Source organism: Camelus bactrianus, chromosome 8 (assembly GCF_048773025.1).
Source record: "Camelus bactrianus isolate YW-2024 breed Bactrian camel chromosome 8, ASM4877302v1, whole genome shotgun sequence".
NCBI classification, from domain to species: Eukaryota; Metazoa; Chordata; class Mammalia; order Artiodactyla; family Camelidae; genus Camelus; species Camelus bactrianus.
Window position 1 is genome coordinate 68,833,088 of NC_133546.1, and position 27,004 is coordinate 68,860,091.

The following is a 27,004-nucleotide window of genomic DNA, read 5'->3' on the forward strand; positions in this document are numbered from 1 at the left end:
CACAAGTTACAGCAAAAATTAAATGTTTATCAGTAAGACTATTTCAGAGTTCCGGAAAGTCTTAAGTACAAAGATAATATGCATATGAATTATTCACAAATAGCATGCATTTTAAGTATGTGTAAAACTCCGTGTGACAAATAATTTTACCCCACATAGGAAATCACAAATATCAGAACTGGTCCTTGGGAGAACTTGGACAATGCTCAATAAATCTTGAGTAAATGAACACGGGCAAGGAAAGACATTAAGTATATGAAGGTAATTTGCTCTTATACCTTGTACTCATTCTTAAATTTGAATTTTATCAAACCCACCTCTATAGCATAATTCCCCAGAGCCAGCCACAACGCGCCTGAGTCAAATCCTAACTCCTTACTCTGGTTCACAAATGTCCATAACCTGGCCCTGGCCTCCTTTCTCATACTACTCCATTTTCCCTCTTTATGTTCCAGGTACACCAGCCATTTGTTCTGTTCCTCAAACACCACCAGCTTGTTCCTGTCTGGACTGTAATTCCTCTAATGCTTTCTATTTTTTTTGTCATTAAGTACTAATTTAAATACCATTTTCTGACTGACTACCCAATGTAAAGTAAGCACATAGGTAGTTGGCTCATTCACATCAACTGACTTAAACTTCTGTTGTCTTTTGTTGTGGATGTCTACTTGCTCATTCGTCTCTTCCTACTAATATAAACTATGAAACAGCCTTATGAAAGAGCCAGAATATTGCCTTGCTTAACACTACATTTCCAGAGTCGAAAACAGTGCCTCGCAAAGAAAAAGCATTCAAAAATCATGTGCTGAAGAATGTATAAACATGTAGGAGCAATTTTCTTTTTTTGTATCCCACACATAAATGCTCAGTTAGTATTTTTTGAGTCACATACAAGTCCCAGAGGGGCATCACCCCCAGCATCACCCTACTTGTTTTTTAAAATTTTGCTATCCAGTCTCAGGAGCAAATGGTAAAGTTGGATCTTTTTCAGAACTGGTATTTTATTAATAGAAAATCTAACAGGCCAGATTAGAAAGTCTAAGCAGATTTACACATACTTGAAAGTTAGGGTTTTGCCACTTACTAGCTATTTGCCTCAGTTTCTCCTCTGTGAAACTGGGGACAATAATGGTATCTATTTGTAAGGACTGTCTTAAGAACAAATCACTTACTATGTAAAAGGCTTATTATAGCACAGTGCCTGACATACATAAGCTTTTTAAAAAGTCCATGAACTGTTTGTGCTGTTAATGAAACACCACACAGAAATATATAGTAAACAATAAACCTAGTGTTCTATCTACAATTATTTTCATTGTGCTTCAGGAACAGTTAAACTTCTATATCTAATCTATCAAAAATTTATTTCAAAGCCCCAATGCTGCAACAGATAGAGCTGTACTACATAGTTCTTGTTTCATTAACACGGGTTTTATTTGGTGTCACTATAATTGGGGAGAGAGTGTGCAAAATGATATACAGTTGAGGAGCTGTTCTTACGGCTGCTTTAATTCTACATGAAATATAGAATACATTCCATATAAATATATGTCTAAGATTTTGCGTCAGCATCTGCTATAGACTAAACCGTGTCTCCCCACAAAATCGTATGTTGAAGCCCTAACCTGTAATGTGACTATATTTGGAGACAGGGCCTGTAAAGAAGTAATAAAGGTTAAATGAGGTCATAAAGGTAAGGCCTTAATCTGAGAGGACTGGTGTCACAGGAAAAAGAGGAGGCGCCCAATCTCTCTCTCTCTCTGCGGAAGCACAAAAGAAAGGCCATGTAAAGACACAGCAAGAAGGCAGCTAGCTGTCTGCAAGCCTGGAAGAGAGGCCTCACCAGACACCAGTCCCAGGGGCATCTTGCTCTTGGACTTCCAGCCTCCAGCACCGTGAGAAAATAAACTTCTGTAGTTTAAGCCCACTCAGTCTGGTATTCTGTTATGGCAACCCAAGCAGAATGATACAGTGTCTTTGCATTTACATTCCAAACTTGTTCCCACAGATATCAGCATATCTTCCTCCTCACTTCATGCTAGGCAACAGTCAACAGTAACTTTATCAAAGGTGCTTATTCCACCACCTATCTCAAACAGCACTCGTCTTCATCCTGACACTTGTCACTGTCTCTTCCCCGGAACTGCTTCACTTTTCTACACAGAATTTATCACTACTTGGGACATTGTACATTTTACTGTATGCCCACTGAGGACAAAATAAAAGCTTCACAGTAATAAACTACTTCAACATAAATACAAACTTAAGAATGATAAAGTATAAGAAAGAAGATTCTGGAACCAGAAAAACCTGTTTTTTAAAATCTAAACTCCAATAGATCATATGTATATAATATTGAGAAACTAATCTTCTTAAGCCTAGGTTGCCTCATGTATAAAATGGGGTATTATTAACTACCTCATAAGACTGTAAAAAACAAATGAAACTGTTTAGTATAAAAATCTTTTATCACAAAGCAGGGCAGATAAGCATGCAATAAATGATATCTTAGAAGATAGTTTTCCATATACTTTAATGGGAAATACTGTTCTTAATTTTTGAGCAGGGGAAGGGAGCAAATATATGCTTTATGGTTTTAATTCATGGTCGATATGGTTCTAGGTTAAGCTTTACATAGTAAACTGCCTAAGGCACCTCAGAACCACATGAATTTATTTTGTTTTTTCACTTATCAACTTAGCCTTACTAACCTCCAGTTTTCCTCAACCTGGCAATGTCCTCAGGATGTTGAGTTTCCAATATAAAGTTTGGCTCAGAATAATAATCCAATACCTGCCTACTACCTTAGAGTTTTACTTACATCTTACATTAAAATATAAAAACCCCACCACTAGGAAAGATTCAAATGATTTTAATATTTAAAATGGTACTGGTATAACAGTAATATGTATCATAAAATATTCATCAAATATTAACATCCTTGTAACATCACAACAGAGTGTTGGCTGGACATCTGTCATACACTAATTCTTTTTTAAACCAGGTTTTTTGAAAATAAGCTAATGTACTGGTATGGGTTGAGGTTTTTATATTGAAATGAGTTAAAACAGAACTTCTGAGGTTAAAAAAATTCTGCATTTTATCTTTTTATAAAGTAACCAATGGAGAGCTTTTTCCATTGTGGTGCGTAGGGGGATATCATTACAAACTAATTTTGATATATTTGACATATTTCAGTATACAGTAGTTATGATTCCTTTGTGATCCAAGGGTCTCATTATTGGTCAGTGGGGGCCCTTTCATTTTAGCTCCTGCGTGCTCTGACATAACCATGGTTGTTTCTGACTGTTTCCATGCTTCTCGATACAACAAGGTGATTGAGGTTTATCTCATACATTCATGCTCCAGACCAGGAGTCAGCCATTTCTCTGAGAAGCCTCTGGTTATTTTTAGTGGAACTGGCCTTCAAAAACACAAATATGGGAACTAGGGTTGTTCATTTCTATAGAGGACTGCTTACTGTTTCTATGCATTTTCTGTGGGTAAAGCTAAAAGATATTTTTCTATTTAAGAGAAAAATATATAAAATAAGTTCATATTATTACCTCTAATTCAAATTTAAGGTTACAATTATTTTTACTCCTTTGACTTTATTTTTGTCTTCCTTTTCTCTAACATTAAAAATCTTAAAAAAAAAAAAAAAAAGGGTAGCACTAGGGATCCTTGTGATGCAACTGTTCATATCCTGACAGGGGTGGTGGTAACATGAGTCAAAATATGTGATAAAATTGCTTTAAACTACACACATGTGTGCACACACACAAATGAGTGTGTGGAAAACTGGTAAAATCTGAATAAACTCTGTGGATTATATCAATGCCAAAAAAAGAAAAGAAAAATCTTGGTTTCTTGAGACAATAATATAACTGCTTATTTGTCTTATCAATATGTATATTTAAAAATAGCAATACTTATATTATTAACAATAATATTACTGAATACAGTTAGGATCTACTTGGAATTCCATTTGACCTTGAAATATATATATCACATTAGGGATACACAGCCACAATATTATTTTAATTTAAATTAATCTGAAGTTGATTCTTCTGTATGTTCAAGTTAACAACTAGATAGATAATTAGTTTCATTTGTCTCATTTTGTTTTCAACTTTGTTGTTGTTTTAAGCTTCTGATTTAATTTTGATTTAAAACACTGACATGGTTCCAAAGTCAAATCTATAAAACAAGATACATATTTGGAGAAATCTAGTATCAACCCCTACAGCACTATTTCCTACTCTTTTAACTTCTTTTCAAAATCAGTTTTTGATATATCTTTCCATTAAAAAAATAAAACCTATATTTATTCTTCTACCCTTCATAAATAAAGAGTAGCATATTATACACTCTTACCTGCACCTTACTCAATTCACTTGATTAAAGATCCTAGAAATCACTCTACACAATATTAAATGAGATCTTTCTCTCCTTTTATAGCTATATAATAAGCTACAGTCTGTTCAACCAGTCCTTGATTATTTCCAATCTTCTGCTACAAAAAGGACTGCATTTCATATATATATATGCACATGTGTCTAAAGATAGGAGAAGGATTTAGGGGAGGAACAAAATTGTCAAGAGTCCTTTCTATATGTCAAATGCTTTATTGGGCTATGCTAGGCATTTTATGTTATTTTATATACTCCCTCAAGAAAACTATTAGGCAAAAGTATACTCCTTTACAGATCAGAAAGATTAAGTTCACCAGGCCAAAGTTAGAAAGGTGGGCATAAATAGCATCTGACTAGGACTAGAACTAAGGTCTGTTTTTCTTTTCTTTTTTTTTTTTTAATATTAAGATGGAGTATGAGATGGGAACAGTCAGTTATTACTTCCAACTACATGGACAGTTTTAATCATCTGCCCAAAAAGCATGTTACATAACTGACACTAGAAGATACCTATTAAAACCACACTTCTGAAATATGTGCATGCTCCCATTAAAAATATACATGATACAAGTAATACGAAAGGGAGTAAAATACTTACTTGGATCGTTTAGATCTGACAGGCTTGTTTTCCTTTCTTTCAGGTTTGTGATTTTGGCTACTTTTGCCCTAGATAAAATGACTTTCCCATTAGTCTGTAAATAATTCTGTCCACTCTCATCACAATTCACAATAATATCAATTGGAACCTTTCCCACACTGTTGCCATAAAACTTCTTGGCTGGTAATGCTGTGTTTTGCGACTTCTGTCCGCCAGAATTCTGATGAATTGATGTTCTTAATAATGATCCAGTAGATTCATTCAAAGTTACAGCTTGTCTGCAATTTCTCTGCAAATCCTTAAAAGGAATACCACAACTTTGGCATTTAGTCTGATTTTCTTTTTCTTTTCCACATTTTGGACAATATCCACACTGTTTAGAAACCTTAAATACAAAAAAAAAAAAAAAAAGAAAAAAGAAAAAAGAAACAAAACACTTTGGCATTTTATTTTAACATCATGGAACAATGACAAAAATCTCAAAATTAAAGCTCTTACTCTCTATCACCATCACCATGGCAAACACAAAGTCCTGAACATTACTTGGAATTTAGCATCAGATTGCTGGAAGGAATTTTCAAAACCATCTAGTCCAGTAGTCTTCAAACTGGACTGTGTATACTCCTCAAGGGCTACATAAAGATGTTCTAAGCCATTCAGGGCCAAATAATCTAAAGGGAATAGATATCTAGATCCTCAGTTTACACATATAACCTTCCCAAAAGCTGATTTGATTATGCTTCTCATGTCAAAGCACCACCTGCCACAACTGTCCTTATCATACTTTAAAAAAAAAAAAACTAAATCCGTATTCCATTTCCATTTGAAATATTACAATGGTGCATTCCCCCGGGGAATAAAAATCACCAAACCAAACAGAAGGATAATTTTAAATGCTGGAAAAATGAATTGATTTTAAGTACTGGTTAACAAAAACTTTTACAAGATAATTTGTTTTTAAGATAGTCCTTCAAAATTATTTTAAGGAAGGCCTAATCTACGCCTCTTACAATTGTGAGATCATTAAAAAATGTTCTTTGACAACAAAGTATCATGTGATTTGCAGGCATATAACCTAGAAGTTCAAGGTATTGGATGATAATATTATAATAAAATTCTTTCCATACTCATGTACTTATTTATATGAATATGGTTCTTCAGCATTTGCGTCTATTAAAAAGAAAAATACAAATAGATGCTGAATCCTGTCTCAGTATGTAACATATTTATCCATGGACGTATGAAATAACTCAGAAAAACAGTGAATTTCTCTAATTTAAAGATGCATTTCCAATAATTTTACTTTTTATGTCAAATAACTATCAAACTTTGTAAAAATATATAGTTTAAATCAAGTGTACTAGTAACAACTGAAATAACTTAATCTGAAAGAAAAAAATTTTAATGCTTTAGCCTTATACCACAGGTGAAATGAGATGCTAATTATCAAGTGTTGTGATATCTAGACGCTCCCAGATCCCTATGAGGAGAGTGATTTAACCACTGTTTAAAAATGTTACTCCTTTCACTGTGTCAACTATTATATACTGTGTGACCATTTAAATTTGGGATGAAAAATGCTAAATGTCAACTTAAAAATACATAAGAGAATATACAGTTATTTAAAATTCTTTTAGGACTTTTAGGTGACAGAAGACATCAAGTGGTTGCAGACCTACAGATAGGTGGTAATTATATATAATTATGTGTATACACAAATTTCAAAATTTACTGAACTGAATGCTTAAGTTCTATACGTTTCATTCTATGTAAATTTATAATTCAAAAATAACACATAGAAAGTCTACAAGCAAAAAAAGTCTAGAGGCTACTACTCTAGGCCTATCACCTTCCTTCAAAGATGAAAAAACTAACAAAGAAATCGCTTACTTTGCCCAACATGACCCATGATCAGGCTGTTCTATTATGCCATGTTACTTATTCAAGGGTCTGCCCCAGATAACAAAAAGGAATGAAAACCAACCTTTAACCAGGGCAAAACTGAACTTGTAGAACATTAGCTCACTATTTCGGCATATGTGGATTATTTAAAAAAAAAAAAAAAAAAAGCGTATCTCTTTCTCTGCCAGTACATAGGAGAATTCAGTTATGCTCTTTTGAATGCGTAGGTAAGCTATGCAACAACTGGTTAGACACAAATATGGGACAGATTAATTGACTCTCATATTTTAGCCTATTGCCAAAAAGGGAAGGAAATAATAGTATATTTAAATGAAATACAAACACCACAAATAATTGACCATGTCCTACTGTACCTGAAAGGGAAAACTATAAACAAAAAAGTAGTCCCTACCTACGTACACTCTGTGATGAAATATTTAATCCTCTAAGAAAAATTTAACCCCATTATTTTCATGATGAACAAAGACATATTCCCACTTCCAGCTAAGTTTAAAAACTATTGTGATGCACTCAAAAAAGTTCAAAGACGTTTATTTATGTGGGAGCAAGAGCCCCATTTGCCACAGTGGGAATCAGCAATACACAGGCTGTCTTTTAAGAACTGATGATATGATCACGCTGCATTCAGACTGACTCCAATACTTTATTGTCTATAATAAAGGATGCATTTCAATGAAAAGCAATACTTCCACATATTTTCTTCTATAAAATTGATACTGAAATGGAAAAGGCACTTCCATACTATTAAAATTTCCAATACGAAAATATAGAAGGAAATGTATCATTAGCTATGTCATATACCTACCATCAGCTAAGAAACACATATCTTAGAAATGTTTGCAACAATTAGGAACAAAATGCAGATCAAACATGGTTATTAACTTTTCCATGATAAAAACTAGAGGTTAAGAATTTTATCAACCTAGTGATCTAAAAACTAGAATCTCAATATTGCTCACTTTTAGTAAAGTATGTGTAAAGTAGTAAATTTTCGTAACAATTTTATGTTAAATATTTCTTTTGGAAAACAAAGATTAATTAAGGTCTCATTTTCCCCCTTTTGATCAGTGGAAGATTTTCACAAAATAAAATAAATTCAAAACACATATCACAAATTATCTGCCAGTCTCTATATATTAATAATAACCAACTCTACTTGATAAGAATGAGCCTGTCTTTGATGAGACACCACTGAAACAATGTCATATTTAGTAAATATTCTGAACTTTCTATCATCACGTTAAATATCAAAGAACTTGTTTTCTTTTAAGCAGGATACACTGAAATTTCAGACTACACACGGAAGGAAAAGCCACTATCTTGTTCAAGAATTTAAAATTACATAGAGAGTAACTACAATCTATTCTTTATCTCCACTAAGAAAGGATAAGAATAAGTGGCACGGGGGTAAAGACTAAAAAAGGAAGCTATATTTTAGATGTTAAAAAAAGTCCTGAGGCTTCCATCTGGCATGACTAGTGGAGGAAGGACGGTGTGTCTGGGGAGGAGCTTTCCAAAAGACTTTTCTCCTTCTCCTCTCCCTGGGTCAAGCAGTGGGCCAAGCAGCGTGGGGCATGCTCAGATGGCCCAGGCAAACCTGAGGTTGGCATGCATGAGACTGGTCACGTAAAAGGCAACTGAGCAAATAAGTAAATACACTGGAAATGATGGGAGTCAGGTTACTCACTGTTAGAGAAGGGAGTTACAAACATGCAAACTAGGAGAGGCTAAAATAAACATTGCGGTATTGGACTAGAATTGGAGTTATCAATGTGAACTGATGGATTTTAATATGTACTAAATATTGACACATACACACACACATTTATTTCACTGAGAGGCCCTAAACCTGTGACACCCAGTAGCAAAAGGCACAACTACTGCCCAAATATCTTTCCTCCACTTACAGGAACAACGCCTCCTTAGAGAAATGCTGATGCAGAGAAAATACAAAGTAGTCTAGACTATCTGGTTATACCATAAAGTAAGTAAGTACTCAAAGAATAATGGGTACAGATCAAAAAGAAACAGTAGCCAGCGTGAAGAACTTCCCATGGGCCAAGTCTGGGACAATATGAGCATCATAGTAAATGATGATAGTTACAGAGTAACTTTTCTGAGTAAAATAAGAAACTATGTGTCTATGCTCATAAAAATAGAGGAATAAATAATATGGGATAAGAAAAAACGCTCATTGGTAAATAAGTATAGAAATACCTATTAAATAAAATACCTATTAAATGACTGGAAAAATCTGGAAGAGAACATCTTAACTAAGATAAAAGTGAGTATCAGCAATAATGTGAAAATCAACACTGTGCACCTCGTGATATGAGGCAGTAAGATCACAGCATCACTCCAGAGGATTCTTGAAAAATGTATAGACCATGAAGAAGCACCAAACAAATCCAACTTGAGGTACAAGGTAAGTAGCCTATATTCCTCACAAATACCAGGGTTATGAATGACAAAATAAGATCAAGGAATTATTTCAGATTAAAGAAGACTAAAGATCATGACATCTAAATGTAACATGATCTTGAATTGGATCCTGTTCCCAGAAACGACATTAGTTATGGAAAATTTGAAAGAACTCTGTGGATTAGATGGTAATTTTAGATCTATGTTAAATTTCAAAAATTTGACAGTTGTACTCTGGCTACATAGGAGAATTTTTTTTTTAAGGAAACGTGTACTAAAGTGGTAAATGGGCATTTTGCCACTTACTTATACCCAAATGGTAGAAAAAAATACACACACAGAAGAGAAGCTGACAGGAAGGCAGAGCAAGGGAGAACAATAAAGCAAATGTGGAAAACTGGGGAATCAAATAAAAGAATATGCAGATAGCCTTTCTATTATTTTTTTCATTTTTTCTGTATATTTAAAATTATTTCAAAAAATTTCTGGTTGAGAGCAATTATTAGAAGTATGTTGCAGGGAGCCACTCAAATTCTTTTCAGAAAAAAATATATATTCTGGATTTTTGATAACTGAAAAATGATCTAACAAAGGCAGAGAAGTTTGCGTAAATAACTTTTCTAGTTCTTTTCCAGTCTTATGTGAAAAGGTCACCTAGAATTTAATAAGCACTAAAAAAAAAAAAACGAATAAAAATACCAATTGGTTAGAAAGAAAGGATAATTTCTCTACCCACCTCTAAATCAGTTAAACATTTTTTGGAAGCAGGAGACAGAGGAGATGGGGTAGACTGATATGTACTACTGTGACGTTTCTGTGGTACTTTCCTTTTAATTTCAGAATCCAGGTGTGATTCAGACTCTTCTGTTTTCTTCATTATACGATCTAAAGGAAGGAAAAATGCCAAAAGTACTGAAATTAAACTTTATTAATTCCTCATGATCTTTGCAATGAAAAAATACTAACATATTATCAAATTATGTTTTAGTTAAAATAAACTGTTTCAGTATGTACAATAAAGCAAAACAGAACTTCAGGTCAGAGCCAGGGGCCGTCTCCTGGCTGTTCCTGTCCACCTTCCACTCCTCGTTAGAATCTCCCCCACCCCCCCAGACATGGTGGACCACTTTCATCCAGCGCACCAACACTCTCTTCTGCTTGTTCTGTGCTACTAAGGCAACAGAAGCACTTCCTGCACTGAACTTCTCTCCCTCTCTCTCTCTCATACACTTTTTTTTTCTAATTTAGTTACTCTTCTTAGAATAGTAATGAGAAAAATTTGAATTTAAATGTAGGGTACAACTGTTTAGATAAAGGAAATAATTCTCAATTCTGTTTCTTTTTTTAAATTCAAGATATACAAAAGAGAATTTTCTTCATTATTTTTCCATGTAAATTAAATCATTTTCATTAAGGATATAATTAGAATTTTTTAATGGTTTAATGAAGTCCAAAACAGGACAATTTAAAATTTATTACAATCAGACTTCATCAGTAAAGAAAACCAACCAAACGTTGGTTTCAAAAACAAAAGTTAATAAATCCACAAATCAAAATGCTCTACCTGCATAATATCCAAGTTTGTTAAATACTTCCATTTTCCTATCTTTAACGTCCTCTTATTTTTTGATATTTTTAAATAATGAGATGATCCACACATAAAAATCAACATTTTCTAATATTTCTGAGTTTGACATGCAACACTGCCTTAAAAAACCCATGACATTATTCTTTTTTAGTGTAATCACACAGGAGCTCCACACTAAGTAACTTCAACCTTCTCAGCCTTTGCACAGTTTGAACACCTTTATTTTCTTGGACACCAAACCTAGAAATCTAAGTAATCGTTGACTTCTTCTCGTGAATCCTTCCTCACATTCAAAGGAATTCTACTAACAGCTCCTCAATCCATTCCTTCCTCTCCAACTTCACTGCCACAGTATTTCAAATGTTTAACTCTTGCCTAAACTGATGTCCCTCACTCCAATTTTGCTTGCTTCAAATCCTGCACTACTGCCAAAGAGATCTTTCAAAATATGGCTCGATCATTCTAATGCTTAAAATCTTTCAGTGATTCCAGTACCTCTGGGAGAAAGTCTAAAATCCATCTCTCAGCAAGCAAAAGTCTGTATTGATGTTCAAGTCTTATTTCCAAAAAAACTATACCTCAAAGAAGTGCCTTTCTCCAGAGCCCTCTTTCACCCTTACATAAGCTGTTCTCTTTACAAGCAAAGCCTTCCCTATTTATCTAGTAAATTCAAACCATTCTCTGCCCCACACTAAGCACAACTAAGCAAATCCTGAGGGCTTCCACAGCATTTTATCCATACTTCTATTAGCACTTTTTACTTTATGCTAATTATTTGCTCTCATCTATTTCTTCCCAATATACTGTCAGCTTTGAAAAAGCAGAAATCATGTTTCAGTCACATGTTTTCTCAGTGTCTAGAAACCGCACAAGGTAAGGGCTAAAAATGTTAACTGGATTAATGAATCACACTGCAAAAGATAAGACCATATGACATATTACAAAAAGAGGAAATCACATAGGTGAAAGGAAGGGATGCTGTTATGAGGTCATCTCTGAAAATGGCCTAACTCTGCCACGCAGATACCGATACACTCACAGATCTAGAAACAGAAGGACTTAGCCAAGGAGAGGAACGGAAAGCTGCTCCAGTCAGAGTATCTAGGGGTTAGTTACAGCCCTATGAAGGCTAACTTGTTTTGTTACATGGATTAGATCTAAAAAGCCATTTCCATACAAATGAGTATTAAAGAACCATAATGTGACGACAGTAAGAGAAAACGAGGCAGACATGGTTTGGAGTTCAGAAAATACATGCAGTTATCTGGTATACAAAACCAATTACTGGCATAATCTAATCTACAGAGAGCTATCTTAAAACGTGGGGTTTCTACCCCTTCAACTCTTCTTGGTCTTACTAATTATTGTATGTACACAAAATAGCTTTTTCCTCTTAACCATATTTTAGGAATCTTTGTAACCCCCTCAATATCATTGCAAATCACTTTGCTCAAGAATGTAACTATCACTTTCCTGCCATACCCTACTTAGAGACTGACATTTTAAAAACTATTGGGAGGAGGGCATTTAAAAAATTAAAATACCATTATCACCTCATTCCTGATCATCACACTCATCTCTCCACTAAAGCTATCTCACTGTATCTTTGTCACATTTTCTCTATTTCCTATCATAATTAACAAGGAGGAAACAAATGGCCCAAGCCTTGAGAGAAATTGAAAATTTTTACAAAACAGAGAAAAATGATTTTAAAATCTTGATTCCTAAATCAATGTTATCTACAAGGTACTAAAGGAGAGAGACAGAAAAGGAAAAGAGTAACATAATTAGAAGTTTTACGATGAAACTTTTGAAACCAATGTGATGTGGAGGTGTGGCAAATGACTGACAGTGTATGGGGAACAAGACTAGTTCTACAAAGAGACAGTGAGCATAAAAAAGTTAATGTCGGGATCAAGCACTTCCTTGAGGATTCTACCTTCTATGGAAAGAAGGAAAAACATTTGAAAAAAAGTAAGAGAATTCATGTGAAAATTAACTAGTCTCATGTGAAAATTAACTAGTCTCAAATTACAGCCAGAAACATAAAATGACAAAAGACTTAAAACTTGACTAGTCTAGGAATGGCAAATGCCTAACAATTGCTTCATGGAAGTTTCACTAGCTAACCGATCATGCAAGTCATTTTTCCTAAACTGTGACACAGTCTCCAAACCTTCAACAAAGTACTCCAGGGAGGTGCTTGACATGAAACCTATGTGACATTCTTGCTTTCACTGAACTCCACTTCTAGGGAGGAGAAGGTGAACAAAGAGTGTTCACCCAAGACCACAGAGTAGGAACACCAAGATTAGGATAATTCCTGCTGATTTTCCAGCTCAAGGTCTTTTTAATATACTGCACTATTTCCAAATATGCAGAAAATGTGAGAATATGGAAGACATGAGGTAAGTAAAAGTGACTAATAGGTTGGCTCTTTAGAATAAATTTTAAAATCCAAGTTTTAAAAAAGGGGTCCGCCATAAAAAGAACATTTATAGCAGCTTTACTCGTAACAGTAAAAAACAAACCCCCCCCAAAACTGGAAACAACTCAACTAAAGAGGTACAAATTACTAATGCATGCAACAACATGTTTGAATCTTAAAAAAATTACCCTGAGTGAAAAGAAGTCTTACATAAAAGAGTACACATTGTATTATTCCACTTATATGAAGTCCCACAACAGCTCATTTTAATCTATGCTGGGAAAAATCAGAAAAACGGTTACCTTTGAGGGGTCAGGGATAAGGAGTAACTGAAAGGAACATAAGGGAACTTTCTGAGGTGATATTATTTGCACCTATGTCTTCCCAGAGGTTTGGGTTAAAAAGGTGTGTGTACTTGTCAAAATGTATACAACTTCACACTTAAGCTTTGTGCATTTCACTGGATGTTAATTTTATTCCAAAAGAGAAAAAGAAAACTAAAACATATATTGAACTCTAGATAATGATATGCCTGTTGCAGTGTAAAGTAAACTGTACTGTGTCTGCAATTTACTGTAAAATACATTAGGAAAAAATAAGATGAATTGATCTATAAATGGATGAGTAGATACACAGATATGTAATAAAGCAGTATAGAAAAGTATTAATTGTAGAATCTATATGGTAGATATATGTATATTCACTGTAAAGGTCTTCCAACTTTTCTGTATGCTTGAAAATGTTCGTAACAGAAGCTGGAGGTGAGGTGGGGCAAGGAAGGCCCTTAACTGTCTTGTTTGAGAATTCAGTTGTAATATTACCAACATGCTAGCAAACATATACGCCACAGCTAGTCTGAAAGCAAACAACTATCTTTATTCTGTTTATGTATTTGCTTTTGAATTACTTTCAGTCTTTAAAAAGACAAAGACAAATTAGACAGTTGGTTTTCTCTATCAGGTAATTGTCACTATGAGTAATTTTCAGTATAAAATAAAACTAAAGTGATACATCACATTCTCATTACAACCTCCTTAAAAATCAGCTTTGGCTATGCTAAATATGTGATAAACAGACAAAGGACACAACAGGCAGACATGAATAAAAGAATAAATTCAAATAGCCATTGAACATATAAAATACCTCACCAGTAATGAGGAAATATGAAAAACAAATACTATTTCCCCATCAAACTGGTTAAGTATGAAAGCATGATAACATCTAATGCTGCTGAGGAACACACAAGAAACAGGCACACTCAGATATTGCTTGCTGGGAACTGACACCCTTTATAGAAAGCATTTTGGCAGTAACATACCAAAAGTCTTTAAAATGTGCATAACCTTTGTCCCTGTAATCTTATATCTAGGGATTTGATCTAAGACAATAATAGATAAAATACACAAAATGTGCTGAATTATTAATCATAACATATATTAATATCAAAACATTAAAAATCTAAATTATGGGACATAAATATAGTGGGTCACTATACATTCATTAAAAAATGATTACAGAAACTTGGATATACTAACTTGTAAAGAAGCCCATTATATATAAAGTCATCCATTCGATTCTTAAGCTTCCCTTAACTATGTTTTCCATTCTGGTTTTCCTTTGGTATTCCAATTCTTTCATGAGAATACAGCAATCAGATAATATCATAACAAAGTCAAAAAGCAAGTTATAGAACAGTATATGCAGTATAAATGCATTTAAAAAATGGGTACATATGCATAGAAATCTGGTAAGTTATATATTGAGATACTAATAGAAGGTACTTTGACTGGATAAGAGTGAGAAGATATTTTTCTTTTGCACATACTTAAATAGTGCTAAATTAGGTAATTTAAATTGTAGTCACAATGTAATTACATTAAGAATGCAACTAAATGTTCTTTCAGAGACAGCATATAACGTCTATTAATTCTCTGACAAGAATACAAAGAACAGACTGGAAAACAAAAAGGAAGTTTAAGAAACAAAAGAAAGAATAGGTAGAGAAAAAATTAGAGATCTCGATTTATATTATATAATAATTTAACATGCTTATAAAAAATATAAAAATAACATCAAACAAAAAAACAAGAGAATAAGTGATATGCCCCAAAATTATACTTAATAGTTTCCAAGTTTTAATTTTATCCTAGAAAACTGCTTATCAGTGCTAATAAATGGCTATAATTCATATTAAGTGCCTCTTAAATGCAAATAATGGAGAAAAAATAGTAATAAAGGAAGTCACCTGGGTATTAAGGACTATTAAAAAACAATGATTCCTTTTTAGGAGAAAATTATTCCAGGTGCTATGCCAGTAACTACTGATCCTGGGGTTTGAAATTTCAACATTAAAAAAAACATAACTCCAAAGGAAATCCTAAAGTAAAACACAATCTTTAAACAACAATATATGCAATATTATTATAGCACTGTCATTCATCCTACACCCAAGTATACATGCACCTACCCGACAGAAAAGGAGCTACAAAGTTTACTAGTTAACTATACCAATATCCCTTTCCTGAAGTTCACAAATACTACCTATCCACATGAACCGTATATACATGTATGTATATATGTGTGTGTATGTTTGTGTGTGTGCATGCATTTTATTATCTGAGTCCACAGACATAAATTAAATAAATAAGTAAATAAAGGAGAAGGTACAGCTCTTCCCCACAAAATAATTTCAACCAATAAATGTAAAAGAATTGAAAAAAGCAGAAAATCACAATTAGATAAACACCAAATAATTACTGCCAGCAAGATCCACCAAGAGGTGCTAAAATCGGCCTGCTCAAGTTTGAGGAAAAAGAGGGTAACTGCATAGTCTCAGAGTATTTCTCCCAAGATCTTTATTAAGTACAAAGGGGAAAAAGATATTTTTACAGTGGAGAAACTCAGCAGAAACTACCTAACCAAGAGACTGTGGTTAACATCACCTGCAGTAACACAAATCAACATCGTAAAAGATTTTCACCTGAAGTAGAAAAAGTATATAAGTGCTTTAAAAAAAAACCTCTCAGCAGTAAGGAAATTGTACATCTTTAAAATCAGTATATTTTGGATAAGAAGAACCAATAGTGCTATTTAAACAAATAAAGGCCTATGATATTATGGGATACAAACTACTGACACATTCTTGGATTACTGGATTAAGGAGGTGCAGTAGAAGGACCCTGAGCTCACCTCCTTTCAGGAACACAACAAAATCACAACTGCTGAACGACCATTGATAAAAAAGACCAGAACCTAACAACAACAACAAAAATCTACATCTAAAGACACAAAGAAGGAACAACAACGAGATGGTGGGAGGGGTGCACTCGCCATATAATCAAATCCCACACCCCGAGTGGGCAGCCTGCAAACTGGAGACTAATTAAATTGCAGAGGTTCCCCCACAGGAGTGAGAGTTCTAAGCCCTATGTCAGGCTTCCCAGACTGGCAGGGGTCCATCATCAGGAAGAGGTGACCCCAGAGCACTTGGCTTTGATGGTCAGTGGGGCTTAACTGCAGGAGCCCCACAGGACTGGGAGAAACAGAGACTTCATTCTTAAAAAGCACACAAAAAATCTCATGCTTACCAGGACCAAAGGGCAAAAGCAGTAACTTCATAGGAACCTGGGCAAGACCTACCTGCTGGTCTCAGAGGGTCTCCTGGGGAAATAGGGGGCAGCTGTAGCTCACTCTGGGAACATAAATACCGGTGGCAGACATTTCGGCAACTATTCATCAGCTCAAACTCTCCTCCAGGCTGACATTTTGCTTAGGTCATTAGTACCAAGAGCTGGCCCCACCCTATAGCCTGTAAGCTCCAGTGCTGGAATGACTCAGGCCAAACAACTAAATAGATGGGAACACAGTCCCACCCATCAGCAGTCAGGCTACCTAAAGACTTCCTGAGCCAATAGTTGCTTCTAGACACACCCCAGAGGGGTAGGGTTCAGCTGCACCCAAAAGTGGGCAGGTACCAGTACCTCCCACCAGGAAGCCTCCACAGGCCTCTAGACTAGCCTCACTTACCAGGGGGCAGACACTATAAGCAAGAAAACTATGGTCACCCAGTCTGCAGAACCCAGTTCATAAACACAGGCCAGACCCTACCCTGGGACCAGCTGGCTCCCCACCCTTGGATAATAGGAGGGGAGTGCACTGGTGGGATGCATAGGACATTTCCTACAGAGAGTCACTTCTCCAAAGTCGAGAAACTAATCCACCACATACGTGAAAATACCAATAGAAATTTAGACAAAATGAGGTGGCAGAGAAATATGATCCAAAGAAACAAAATACAACTCCAGAAAAACTAAATGACGTGGAGATAGGCAATCTACTTGAGAAAGAGTTCAGAGTAATCATAATAAAGATAATCCAAGAACTCAGGAGAAAAATGGAAGCACAGAGTGAGAAGTTAGAAGTTTTTAACAAAGAGTTAGAACACATAAAGAACAACCAGGGGGAGGGTATAGCTCAGTGGCAGAGCACGTGTTAAGCACACACAAGGTCCTGGGTTCAATCCCCAGTACCTCCATATAAATAAACAAATAAATAAAAAACCTAATTACCTCCCTCCCTGCTTCCCCCCAAAAAACAACCAGAGTTAAAGAATACAGTAAGTGAAGTGAAAAATACACTAGAAGGGATCAACAGTAGACTAAATGAGGCAGAAGAATGGATCAGTGAGCCAGAAGACAGGGTAATGGAAATCACTGCTGCAGAACAAAAGAATGAAAAAACAAAGAAAAGAAATGAGGACAGTTTAAGAGATCTCTGGGACAACACCACATGCACTAACATTTGCATTATAGAGATCTGAGAAGGAGGCGAGAGAGAAAGGGCCTAAGACAATATCTGAAGAAATAATCACTGAAAACTTCCCTAAACTGGGAAAGGAAACAGTCATTCAAGTCCAGGAAGCAGAGAGAGTACAATACAGGATTAACCCAAAGAGGAACACACCGAGGCACACGGTAATCAAATTGACAAAAATTAAAGATAAGAGAAATTACTGAAAGCAACAAGGAAAAACCAACAAAAATATACAGGAGAATTCCTATAAGGTCATCAGATGATTTTTCAACAGAAACTCTGCAAGCCAAAAGGAAGTGGCACAATATATTCAAAGTGATGAAAGGGAAAAATCAACAACTGAGAATATTCAGCCCAGCAACGCTCTTGTTCATATTTGACAGATAAATCAAAAGCTTTATAGACAAGCAAAAGCTGAAAGAATTCAGCATCACCAAACCAGATTAACAACAAATGCTAAAGGACTTCTCTAGGTAGAAAAGAAAAGGCCACAATTAGAAACAAGAAAATCACAAAATGGAAAAGTTATACAGGCAAAAACATACAGTAAAGGTAGGAAACCATCCCCACACAAACTAGTAGAGAAATTAACAGACAAAAGTAGTAACATCACCTTTATCGACAATTAGCAGTTAAGACAAACAATGAGATGTAACGTATAATATCAAAACCAGTAATCATGAGGGGAGTAGAGTAAAAGTGCAGGGTATTTAAAATGCATTCAAAACCAAGAGCTTAGCAACTTTAGACAATCATGTATATATACAGACTGCTATACCAAAAACTCATAGTAACCACAAACCAAAAATCTCTAATATATACACACACAACAGAAAAGGGAATCCCAAACACAAAATTAAAGATAGTTATCAAATCACAAGAGAAAAGAAAAAAAAAAAGACCTACAAAAACAAATTAAAAACCGTGAACAAAATGGCAATAAGAACATACATACTAATAATTACATTAGATATAAATGGAGTAAATACTCCAACCAAAAGACATCGACTGCTTAATTGGATAAAAAACAAGATCCGTATACATACAGTCTACAAGACAGCCACTTCAGATCTAGAGACACACACAGACTGAAAGTGCGGGGACAGAAAAAGGTATTCTATGCAAATGGAAATCAAAAGAAAGCTGGAGTGGCAATACTAATATGAGACAAAATTGACTTTAAAATAAAGACTGTTACAAGAGACAAAGAAGGACACTACATAATAATCAAGGGATCAATTCAAGAAGAAGATATAACAATGGTAGATATATATGCACCCAACACAGGAGCACCTCAATATACAAGGCAACTGTTATTAGACATAAAAGGAGAAACTGACATTAACACAATAATGGTGGACCCTGATACCTTACACCCATCAATGGACAGATCATCTAGACAGAAAATCAGTAAGGAAACACAGGCCTTAAATGACACATCAGACCACATGGATTTAATAATTGATATTTATAGAGCATTCCATTCCAAAGCATCAGAATACACATTCTTTTCAAGTGCACATGGAACATTCTCCAAGACAGACCACATGCTGGGCTACAAAGCAAGCCTTGGTAAATCTAAGAAAACTGAAATCGTATCAAGCATCTTTTCCAAACACAAGGGTATACGGTTAGAAATCAACTACAAAAAACTGCAAAAAACACAAACACATGGAAGCTAAATAATATGCTGCTAAACAACAAATAGATCACTGAAGACACCAAAGAACCAATTAAAAAACTACCTAAAGACAAAAATGAAAATATGATGATTCAGTATGTATGAGAGGCAGCAAAAGCAGTTCTAAGATGAAAGTTTACAGTGATATAAGCTTACCTCAGGAAACAAGAAAAATCTCAAACAACCTAAACTTACATCTAAAGCAACTAGAGAGAGAAGAACAAACAAAATGCCAAGTTAGCAAAAGGAAAGAAATCATAAAGATCAGAGCAGAAATAAATGAAATAGAGACTAAAAAAACAAAAGAACAGATCAAGGAAACTAAAAGCTGGTTCTTTGAAAAGATACACAAAATTGATAAATCTTTAGCCAGACTCATCAAGAAATAAAGGGAGAGGGCTCAAATCAATAAATTCAGAAATGAAAAAGAAGTTACAACTGACACCACAGAAATACAAAGGACCGTAAGAGACTATTACAAGCAACTGTGCATCGATAAAATGGACAACTTATAAGAAATGAACAAATTCTTAGAAAGGTACAATCTCCCAAGACTGAACCAGAAAGAAATAATAATTATGAAAAGACCATTACTGTACTGAAATTGAATTAGTAATTAAAAGACTCCCAATAAACAGAATTCCAGGACCAGATGGCTTCAAAGGAAAATTCTACCAAACATTTAGAGATGAGTTAACACTTATACTACTGAAACTATTTCAAAAAAATTGCAGAGTAAGGAATTCTTCCAAGCTCATTCTATGATGCTACCATTTCCCTGACACCAAGACCAAACAAAGATACCACAAAAAAAGTACAGCCCAATATTACTCATGAACATAAATGCAAAAATTCTCAGAATACTAGCATAACAACTCCAATTAATACATGAAAAAGATCATACACCATGATCAAGTGGGATTTATCCCAGGGATGCAAGGATTTTTCAATATGCACAAATCAATCAGTGTTATGTCACATTAACAAACTGCAAATAAAAACCATATGATCATCTAAATAGGTGTAGAAAAAGCTTTTGATAAAATTCAATGTCCATTTATGATAAAAACTCTCAAGAAAGTGGGCTAACAACATACTCAATGGTGAAAACCTGAATACATTTCCCCTAAGATCAGGAACAAGACATGAATGTCCTCTCTGAACACTCTTATTCAATGTAGTTTTGAAAGTCCTAGCCACAGCAATCAGAGAAGAAAGAAATAAAAGGAATCAAAATTGGAAAAGACGAAGTAAAACTGTCACTATTTGCAGATAACATGATATAACACATAAAAAAACCTAAAGATGCTACCAGAAAACTACTAGAGTTCATCAATGAATTCAGTAAATTTGCAAAATACAAAATTAATACACAGAAATCTGTTGCATTTCTATACACTAAAAATGAAATAGCAGAAAGAGCAATTAAGGAAATAATGCCACATACCATATCAAAAATATAAAATACCTAGGAATAAACCTATCTAAGGAGGCAAAGGACCTGTACTCCAAAAAGTTTAAGACACTGATGAAAGAAATTGAAGACGACACAAACAAATGAAAAGATACACTGTTCTTAGGCTGTAAAAATCAATATTGTTAAAAAGACCGTGCTACCCAAGGCAATCTATAGATTCAAGGCAATCCCTATCAAAATACCAATGGCATTTCTCATAGAACTAGAACAAAAAATATCATTATATTTGTATGGAATCACAAAAGACCCCGAATAGCCAAAACAATCTTGAGAAAGAATAGAGCTGGAGGAATCAGGCTCTTCGACTTCAGACTATACTATAAAGCTACAGTAATCAAAACAGAATGGTACTGGCAAAAAACAGACATACAGATGAATGGAACAGGATAGAGTCCAGAAATAAACCCACATACTTATGGTCAATAAATCTACGACAAAGAAGGCAGGAATATACAATGGAGAAAAGACAGTCTCTTCAATAAATGCTGCTGGGAAAACTGGACAGCCAGATGTAAAAGAATGAAATTGGAACACTCTCTAACACTATATACAAAAATAAATTCAAAATGGATTAAAGACCTAAATTCCTAGAGGAAAACATAAATCACAGCAATATTTTTTGGCTCTGTCTCACTGAGTAAAGGAAATCAAAACAAAAATAAACAAATGGGACCTAATAAAACATAAAAGCTTTTGCAAAGTAACGGAAACTATCAACAAAACAAAAAGACAGTCTACAGAATGGGAGAAAATATTTGCAAACAATGTGACCAACAAAGGACTAATTTCCAAAATACACAAATAGCTCATACAGCTCAATATCAAAAAAAACAAACAACCCAATCAAAAAACGGGCAGAAAATATAAATAGACATTTCTCCAAAGAAGACATACAGATGTCCAAAAGGTACATGAAAAGATGCTCCACACTGCTGATTATTAGAGAAATACAACTGAAAACTATAATGAAGTATCACTGCACACTGGTCAGGTGGCCATCATCAAAAAGTCTACAAATAATAAATGCTGGAGAGGGTGTGGAGTAAAGGAAACTCTCCTACACTGTTGGTGGGATTATAATTTGGTGTAGCTGCTATGGGGAACAGTAAGGAGGTTCCTTAAAAAACTGAAAACAGACTTACCAAATGATCCATCAATCCCACGCATGGGATGTATCTGGAGATAACTCTAATTTGAAAAAAATACATGCACCCCAATATTCATAGTAGCACTATTTACAATAGCCAAGACATGGAAGCAGCCTAAATTCCCATCAAGAGATGAACGAATAAAGATGTGGTATATGTACAATGAAATATTACTCAGCCGTAAAAAGGAATGAAACAATGTCATTTGCAGCAACATGGATGGAACTGGAAATCATCATACTAAGTAAAGTAAGTCAGACAGAGAAAGACAAGTATCATATGATATCACTTACATGTGGAATCTAAAAAAATATGGTACAAATGAACTTATTTATAAAACAGAAAGAGACTCACAGACATAGAAAACAAACTTATAGTTACCAAAGGAGAAAAGAGGGGTAAGGATAAATTAGGAGTGTAGGATTAACGAATATAAAATAGATAACCAACACGGGCCTACTGTATGGCACAGGGAACTATATTCAATATCTTGTAAAAACCTACAATGGAAAAGAACCTGAAAAAGAACAGATTTCTCTGTGTGTGTATATATGTATACATAACTGATCCATTTGCTATACACCTAAAACTAGCACAACACTGTAAATCAACTATACTTCAGTAAAGAAAAGAAAAAGATACAAACTTATATGTATAAAATAGATAAGCAACCAGTATATATTCTAAAGCACAGGGAATTATAGCCATTATCTTGTAATAACTTTTAATGAAGTATAATCTATAAAAATACGGAATCACAATGCTATTAACCTGAAACTAATATAATACTGTAAATCAACTATACTTCAATTTTTTTAAAAAGCAAAAAAATAAACAAGCAAACTCCTAGAAAAAAACAGATGGACACACATATTAAGATTTACTATTCTAAGAGGGAGGGTAATAACTCAGTGGTACAGCATGTGCTTAATTAGCACGCAGGAGGCCCTGAGTTCAATCTCTAGTACGTCCATTACAGGGGGAAATAAAGAATCACTATCCTAGAATTCTAGATGATGAATATCAATTTGATGGTGAAACATTGTTCATAAATGCTATATGCTCTTATTTTATTTTTGCATTAATATATCAGTGTTTTAAAAATTATTTAAATGCAAATGTAAATTTCTACTCAACAATTTTCAAACATTTACTGTTAACACACTTATGTCAGGTATGGTCACTTTTAAATTCAGTGGCTGCCTAATGTATTTTTAATTTTAGGATCAAAATCATTTTAATCAAGAAAATATGGTAACTACATAAGTTTAAAACACTAAAGCTCCTAACATTTTTAAAAACAATGAATAGTTAAATTTACATATATGTAAATTTAAAAATATGTGCCATATACTATGTATATGTATTTACATGCAATACATTGTATATGTAAAAACTGTAACAATTCTACCTAATAAAACTGAAAAATGTAAATAAAAGAAAATTATATAATATAAAATCATAGCATAGTTCAACAAAACACAATTTTAAAGCTATAACTCATCTAGAGTTAATATTTGGATCATGAATTTAACAAAGACGCTAATATGATCAAAAAGATTTCAAACTGTAAGCACTTGAATGCGTACTCCCTGAATCATTCCCTAATGATTTTAGGTCACAATTAAATACTTAAAATCAATTATAAAAAATGGGTCTATATATTTCTATTATACCTGGGAATATTCTAAAGCAGATGTCATATCCCTATTTCTACCTTTCACATAACTACTCAGAACCCTTCACAGGTGTAACAAATAAAACTGAACACTTACCAATACCTTGGGGCCGACTTAACCTTACAGGATTACTTTCAAATTTTTGGACATGAGGTGGGTATTCTTTCCTAGAAAAGGAAATTTATATAGTTTTATTCTAACAGAAAAAATTACTTAATATGAAAAAGTTGAGGGAATATTTACAATACGTTTATTAAAAGCAAACCATAGCTTCTCTGCCATAAGAAAGTGGTACTATAATAGGACTATGGTACACAAATATACTAAAGCTTAATGCACTATAAGATCCCTAAGGGCAGTGACTATATTTTATTTAGACTGGCAATCTGTGAGAGCCCACAGTGGGCAGTCTTTCAAATAAATATTTAATAAATGAATCCAAATATTTGTCCTTTCAAAAGTCACTTTGGAAAGCTATATGTTTATTTCCCAAATGTAGAAAACTTTAGGTTGGAACTACCTTCATAATCAGTATAAAAATTTTGGGGAAGAAAATCGTAGTATTTCACTGGAATTAAAAAATTACTCAGCTTATATTAAATACTCAATTTGCCCCATTTTGCTGTAAATACTTCTAGTTGTTTAAAAAAAAATCAATGAATAAAGAAATAAATAGCAAGTAACGTATTGGTTTTGAGGATAATTTCAAAATCAGTACAAAAATGTTATATACAAAACTAGCAACCATGAAACAAGTACTTTGGTCTTATAATATAACATGACTACATTATGGGGATATAATTACATTTTTAAAAATATATTAAATTACATTTCAGACTTCATATACAATCAAATTTCAGGATTTTGAACACAGTCCTTAGTAAATAAGGATCCTAAAATATTGTATGAGTCCAAATATACACTAGTTTGGAAGAAAAGCAAAAAATCTATAGCTAATTGTGGTATAAAAGCATTGAAGAGATCTGCAAAAAATGCAATAGACCAGGGAGCTAAATAGTATTTTCCCATCCTAAATAAAAGTTCCTAAAAATATTTCCATTTTATTTAACTTGGGTATAAGAGGTTATTTTGTTATTTGTAAATCCATTCAAACTAGTGATTGGTATCACAGGGCAATATAATTTAATTAATTAATTAGTTAAAAATCCTAAAGGAGTTTTCCTGTAAGGATTTCATATTCTTATATTGTGATAGTCAAAGCACGTAAATTGAAACCAAAATAAGAAAGTTACACAAGAAAATAATAAGATTTGTGATAATAGTGTTTTTGTGACAACCATTAGCAAATAGTGAGCAACATGTGCCAGGTACTGTTCTAAGTGCTTTGTATCTATTAATTATTTTAATCCTCACAATAACTTTATAAAGTTATTGCACTTTGTAGCACTTTGTAGATGAGGAAACTGAGGCACAATAAGGTTAATTAACCTGCCCACGGTCACAAAACCATTAAATGGCAACACCAGAATCTGAATCCTGGCAGATGGCATCGGTATTGATGAGTAATGGTTTTTTTTATCATTATTGAGCAGCATTTGGTACAACTGGGTAATTTCCACACTGCCAAAATTGTAAGATTCGTGAGGATATATATTGTGAAGAGAATCTGCCTTACAGATTGAAATACTAGTGCCATGAAAAAGAAGGTAGGTTTTCAGCTCCTAACTATATTAAGCTTTAAAACATACATTTTGATATTCTATACACTTTTACACTAAAAAGGATATAATACAGTCTTACGTTTAAACCAAATAATCAAGTTTTTAATCTCTAGTTTTCATAACTCTATACTTCAGAAAAATTAAGATACAAACTATAAAATGCAACTGAGGGAATGAATCTGAAGCAAAATATTACACAATTGTAGTAAACTCTGAAACCTCTACATATTACATATTTTTTAAGTTGTGGACAACAAAAACAGTATATTCTTAAATACTAAGGATTATCAATAAAGAAAATAATATGACAGGGTGGCCAGAAAATTTGGAAATACAGATACTTTGGATTTTTGTCAATTTGAACCTGGTTACTTACTTATTCTGGGGTATTCTATAAGCAAGCATAGGTTTATTGAATAATAACTGACAGAAATCATCTGAGACAACAAATCACAGATGGGCAGGGACTGAAAATGCTGCACTAATTAACTCTTTTCTTTGCTGACACAGTGCACTGAACCATGAATTGCTGATGATGAACAAACAACACGCTGAATATACCACGAAATATCCAGCACCTATCATATACTGTAATGTAATGTTAAAACACTACTGTATTTTTGTGCACATTTCCAGACCTATGGCTGCTCTCTATCCAATAATTACTACATCTTTCCCTAGACAAACAGGGCAAATTAAGTTACTGTTTTAAAAAATATATTATAATGAGTAAATTACAGAAATAAAAGCATACCTTACGTTCAATGTAAGAGAAGTCAGAAGAAAAGTAGTATTGGTTTGATAAGAGAATTAAAATAACTTTAAGGCTATAAACTATCTTGAGTTCTTTAAAATTTACTTTTAAAAAAATTTTGTTAGGCAATCAAAAATGAGATTTTATGTTAATTTCTTGGTTTGAAGGTTCCATCACTCTACAGATACTAACATTTCAGACCCCAAACTAGTATGACACTTAAGGCTATGGTTTAATTTCCATAGGATTTTCTTTCCCATCTCAAAACAAATAGAAGCAGAGAACTGTCCCTGTCTTCTGTCTTCTACCAGGTGGAAGCATTTTTTTTTTTTTTTTTTTTTTTGCTTCTGAGGGTTTATGTTTTGTATATAAAGTTTTAAAGAAAACCTCCCTTTATG

At 33.8% G+C, this 27,004-nt stretch overlaps 1 protein-coding gene across 5 annotated transcripts in view; it reads right to left on the minus strand.

The window, feature by feature from the left end:
* Nucleotides 1-27,004, minus strand: part of SENP6 (SUMO specific peptidase 6) — a 106,780-nt gene that overhangs the window by 34,002 nt on the left and 45,774 nt on the right. For 4 of the 5 annotated variants that reach the window (XM_074368727.1, XM_074368726.1, XM_074368725.1 and 1 more), the window contains 3 exons: nt 24,267-24,337; nt 10,094-10,242; nt 5,014-5,398 (listed from right to left, as the gene is read on the minus strand). In XM_074368727.1, coding sequence (XP_074224828.1) covers nt 5,014-5,398; nt 10,094-10,242; nt 24,267-24,337 — 605 coding nt within the window. The remainder of the gene's footprint in view (nt 1-5,013; nt 5,399-10,093; nt 10,243-24,266; nt 24,338-27,004) is intronic. The other variant, XM_074368729.1, reaches the window with a different exon arrangement.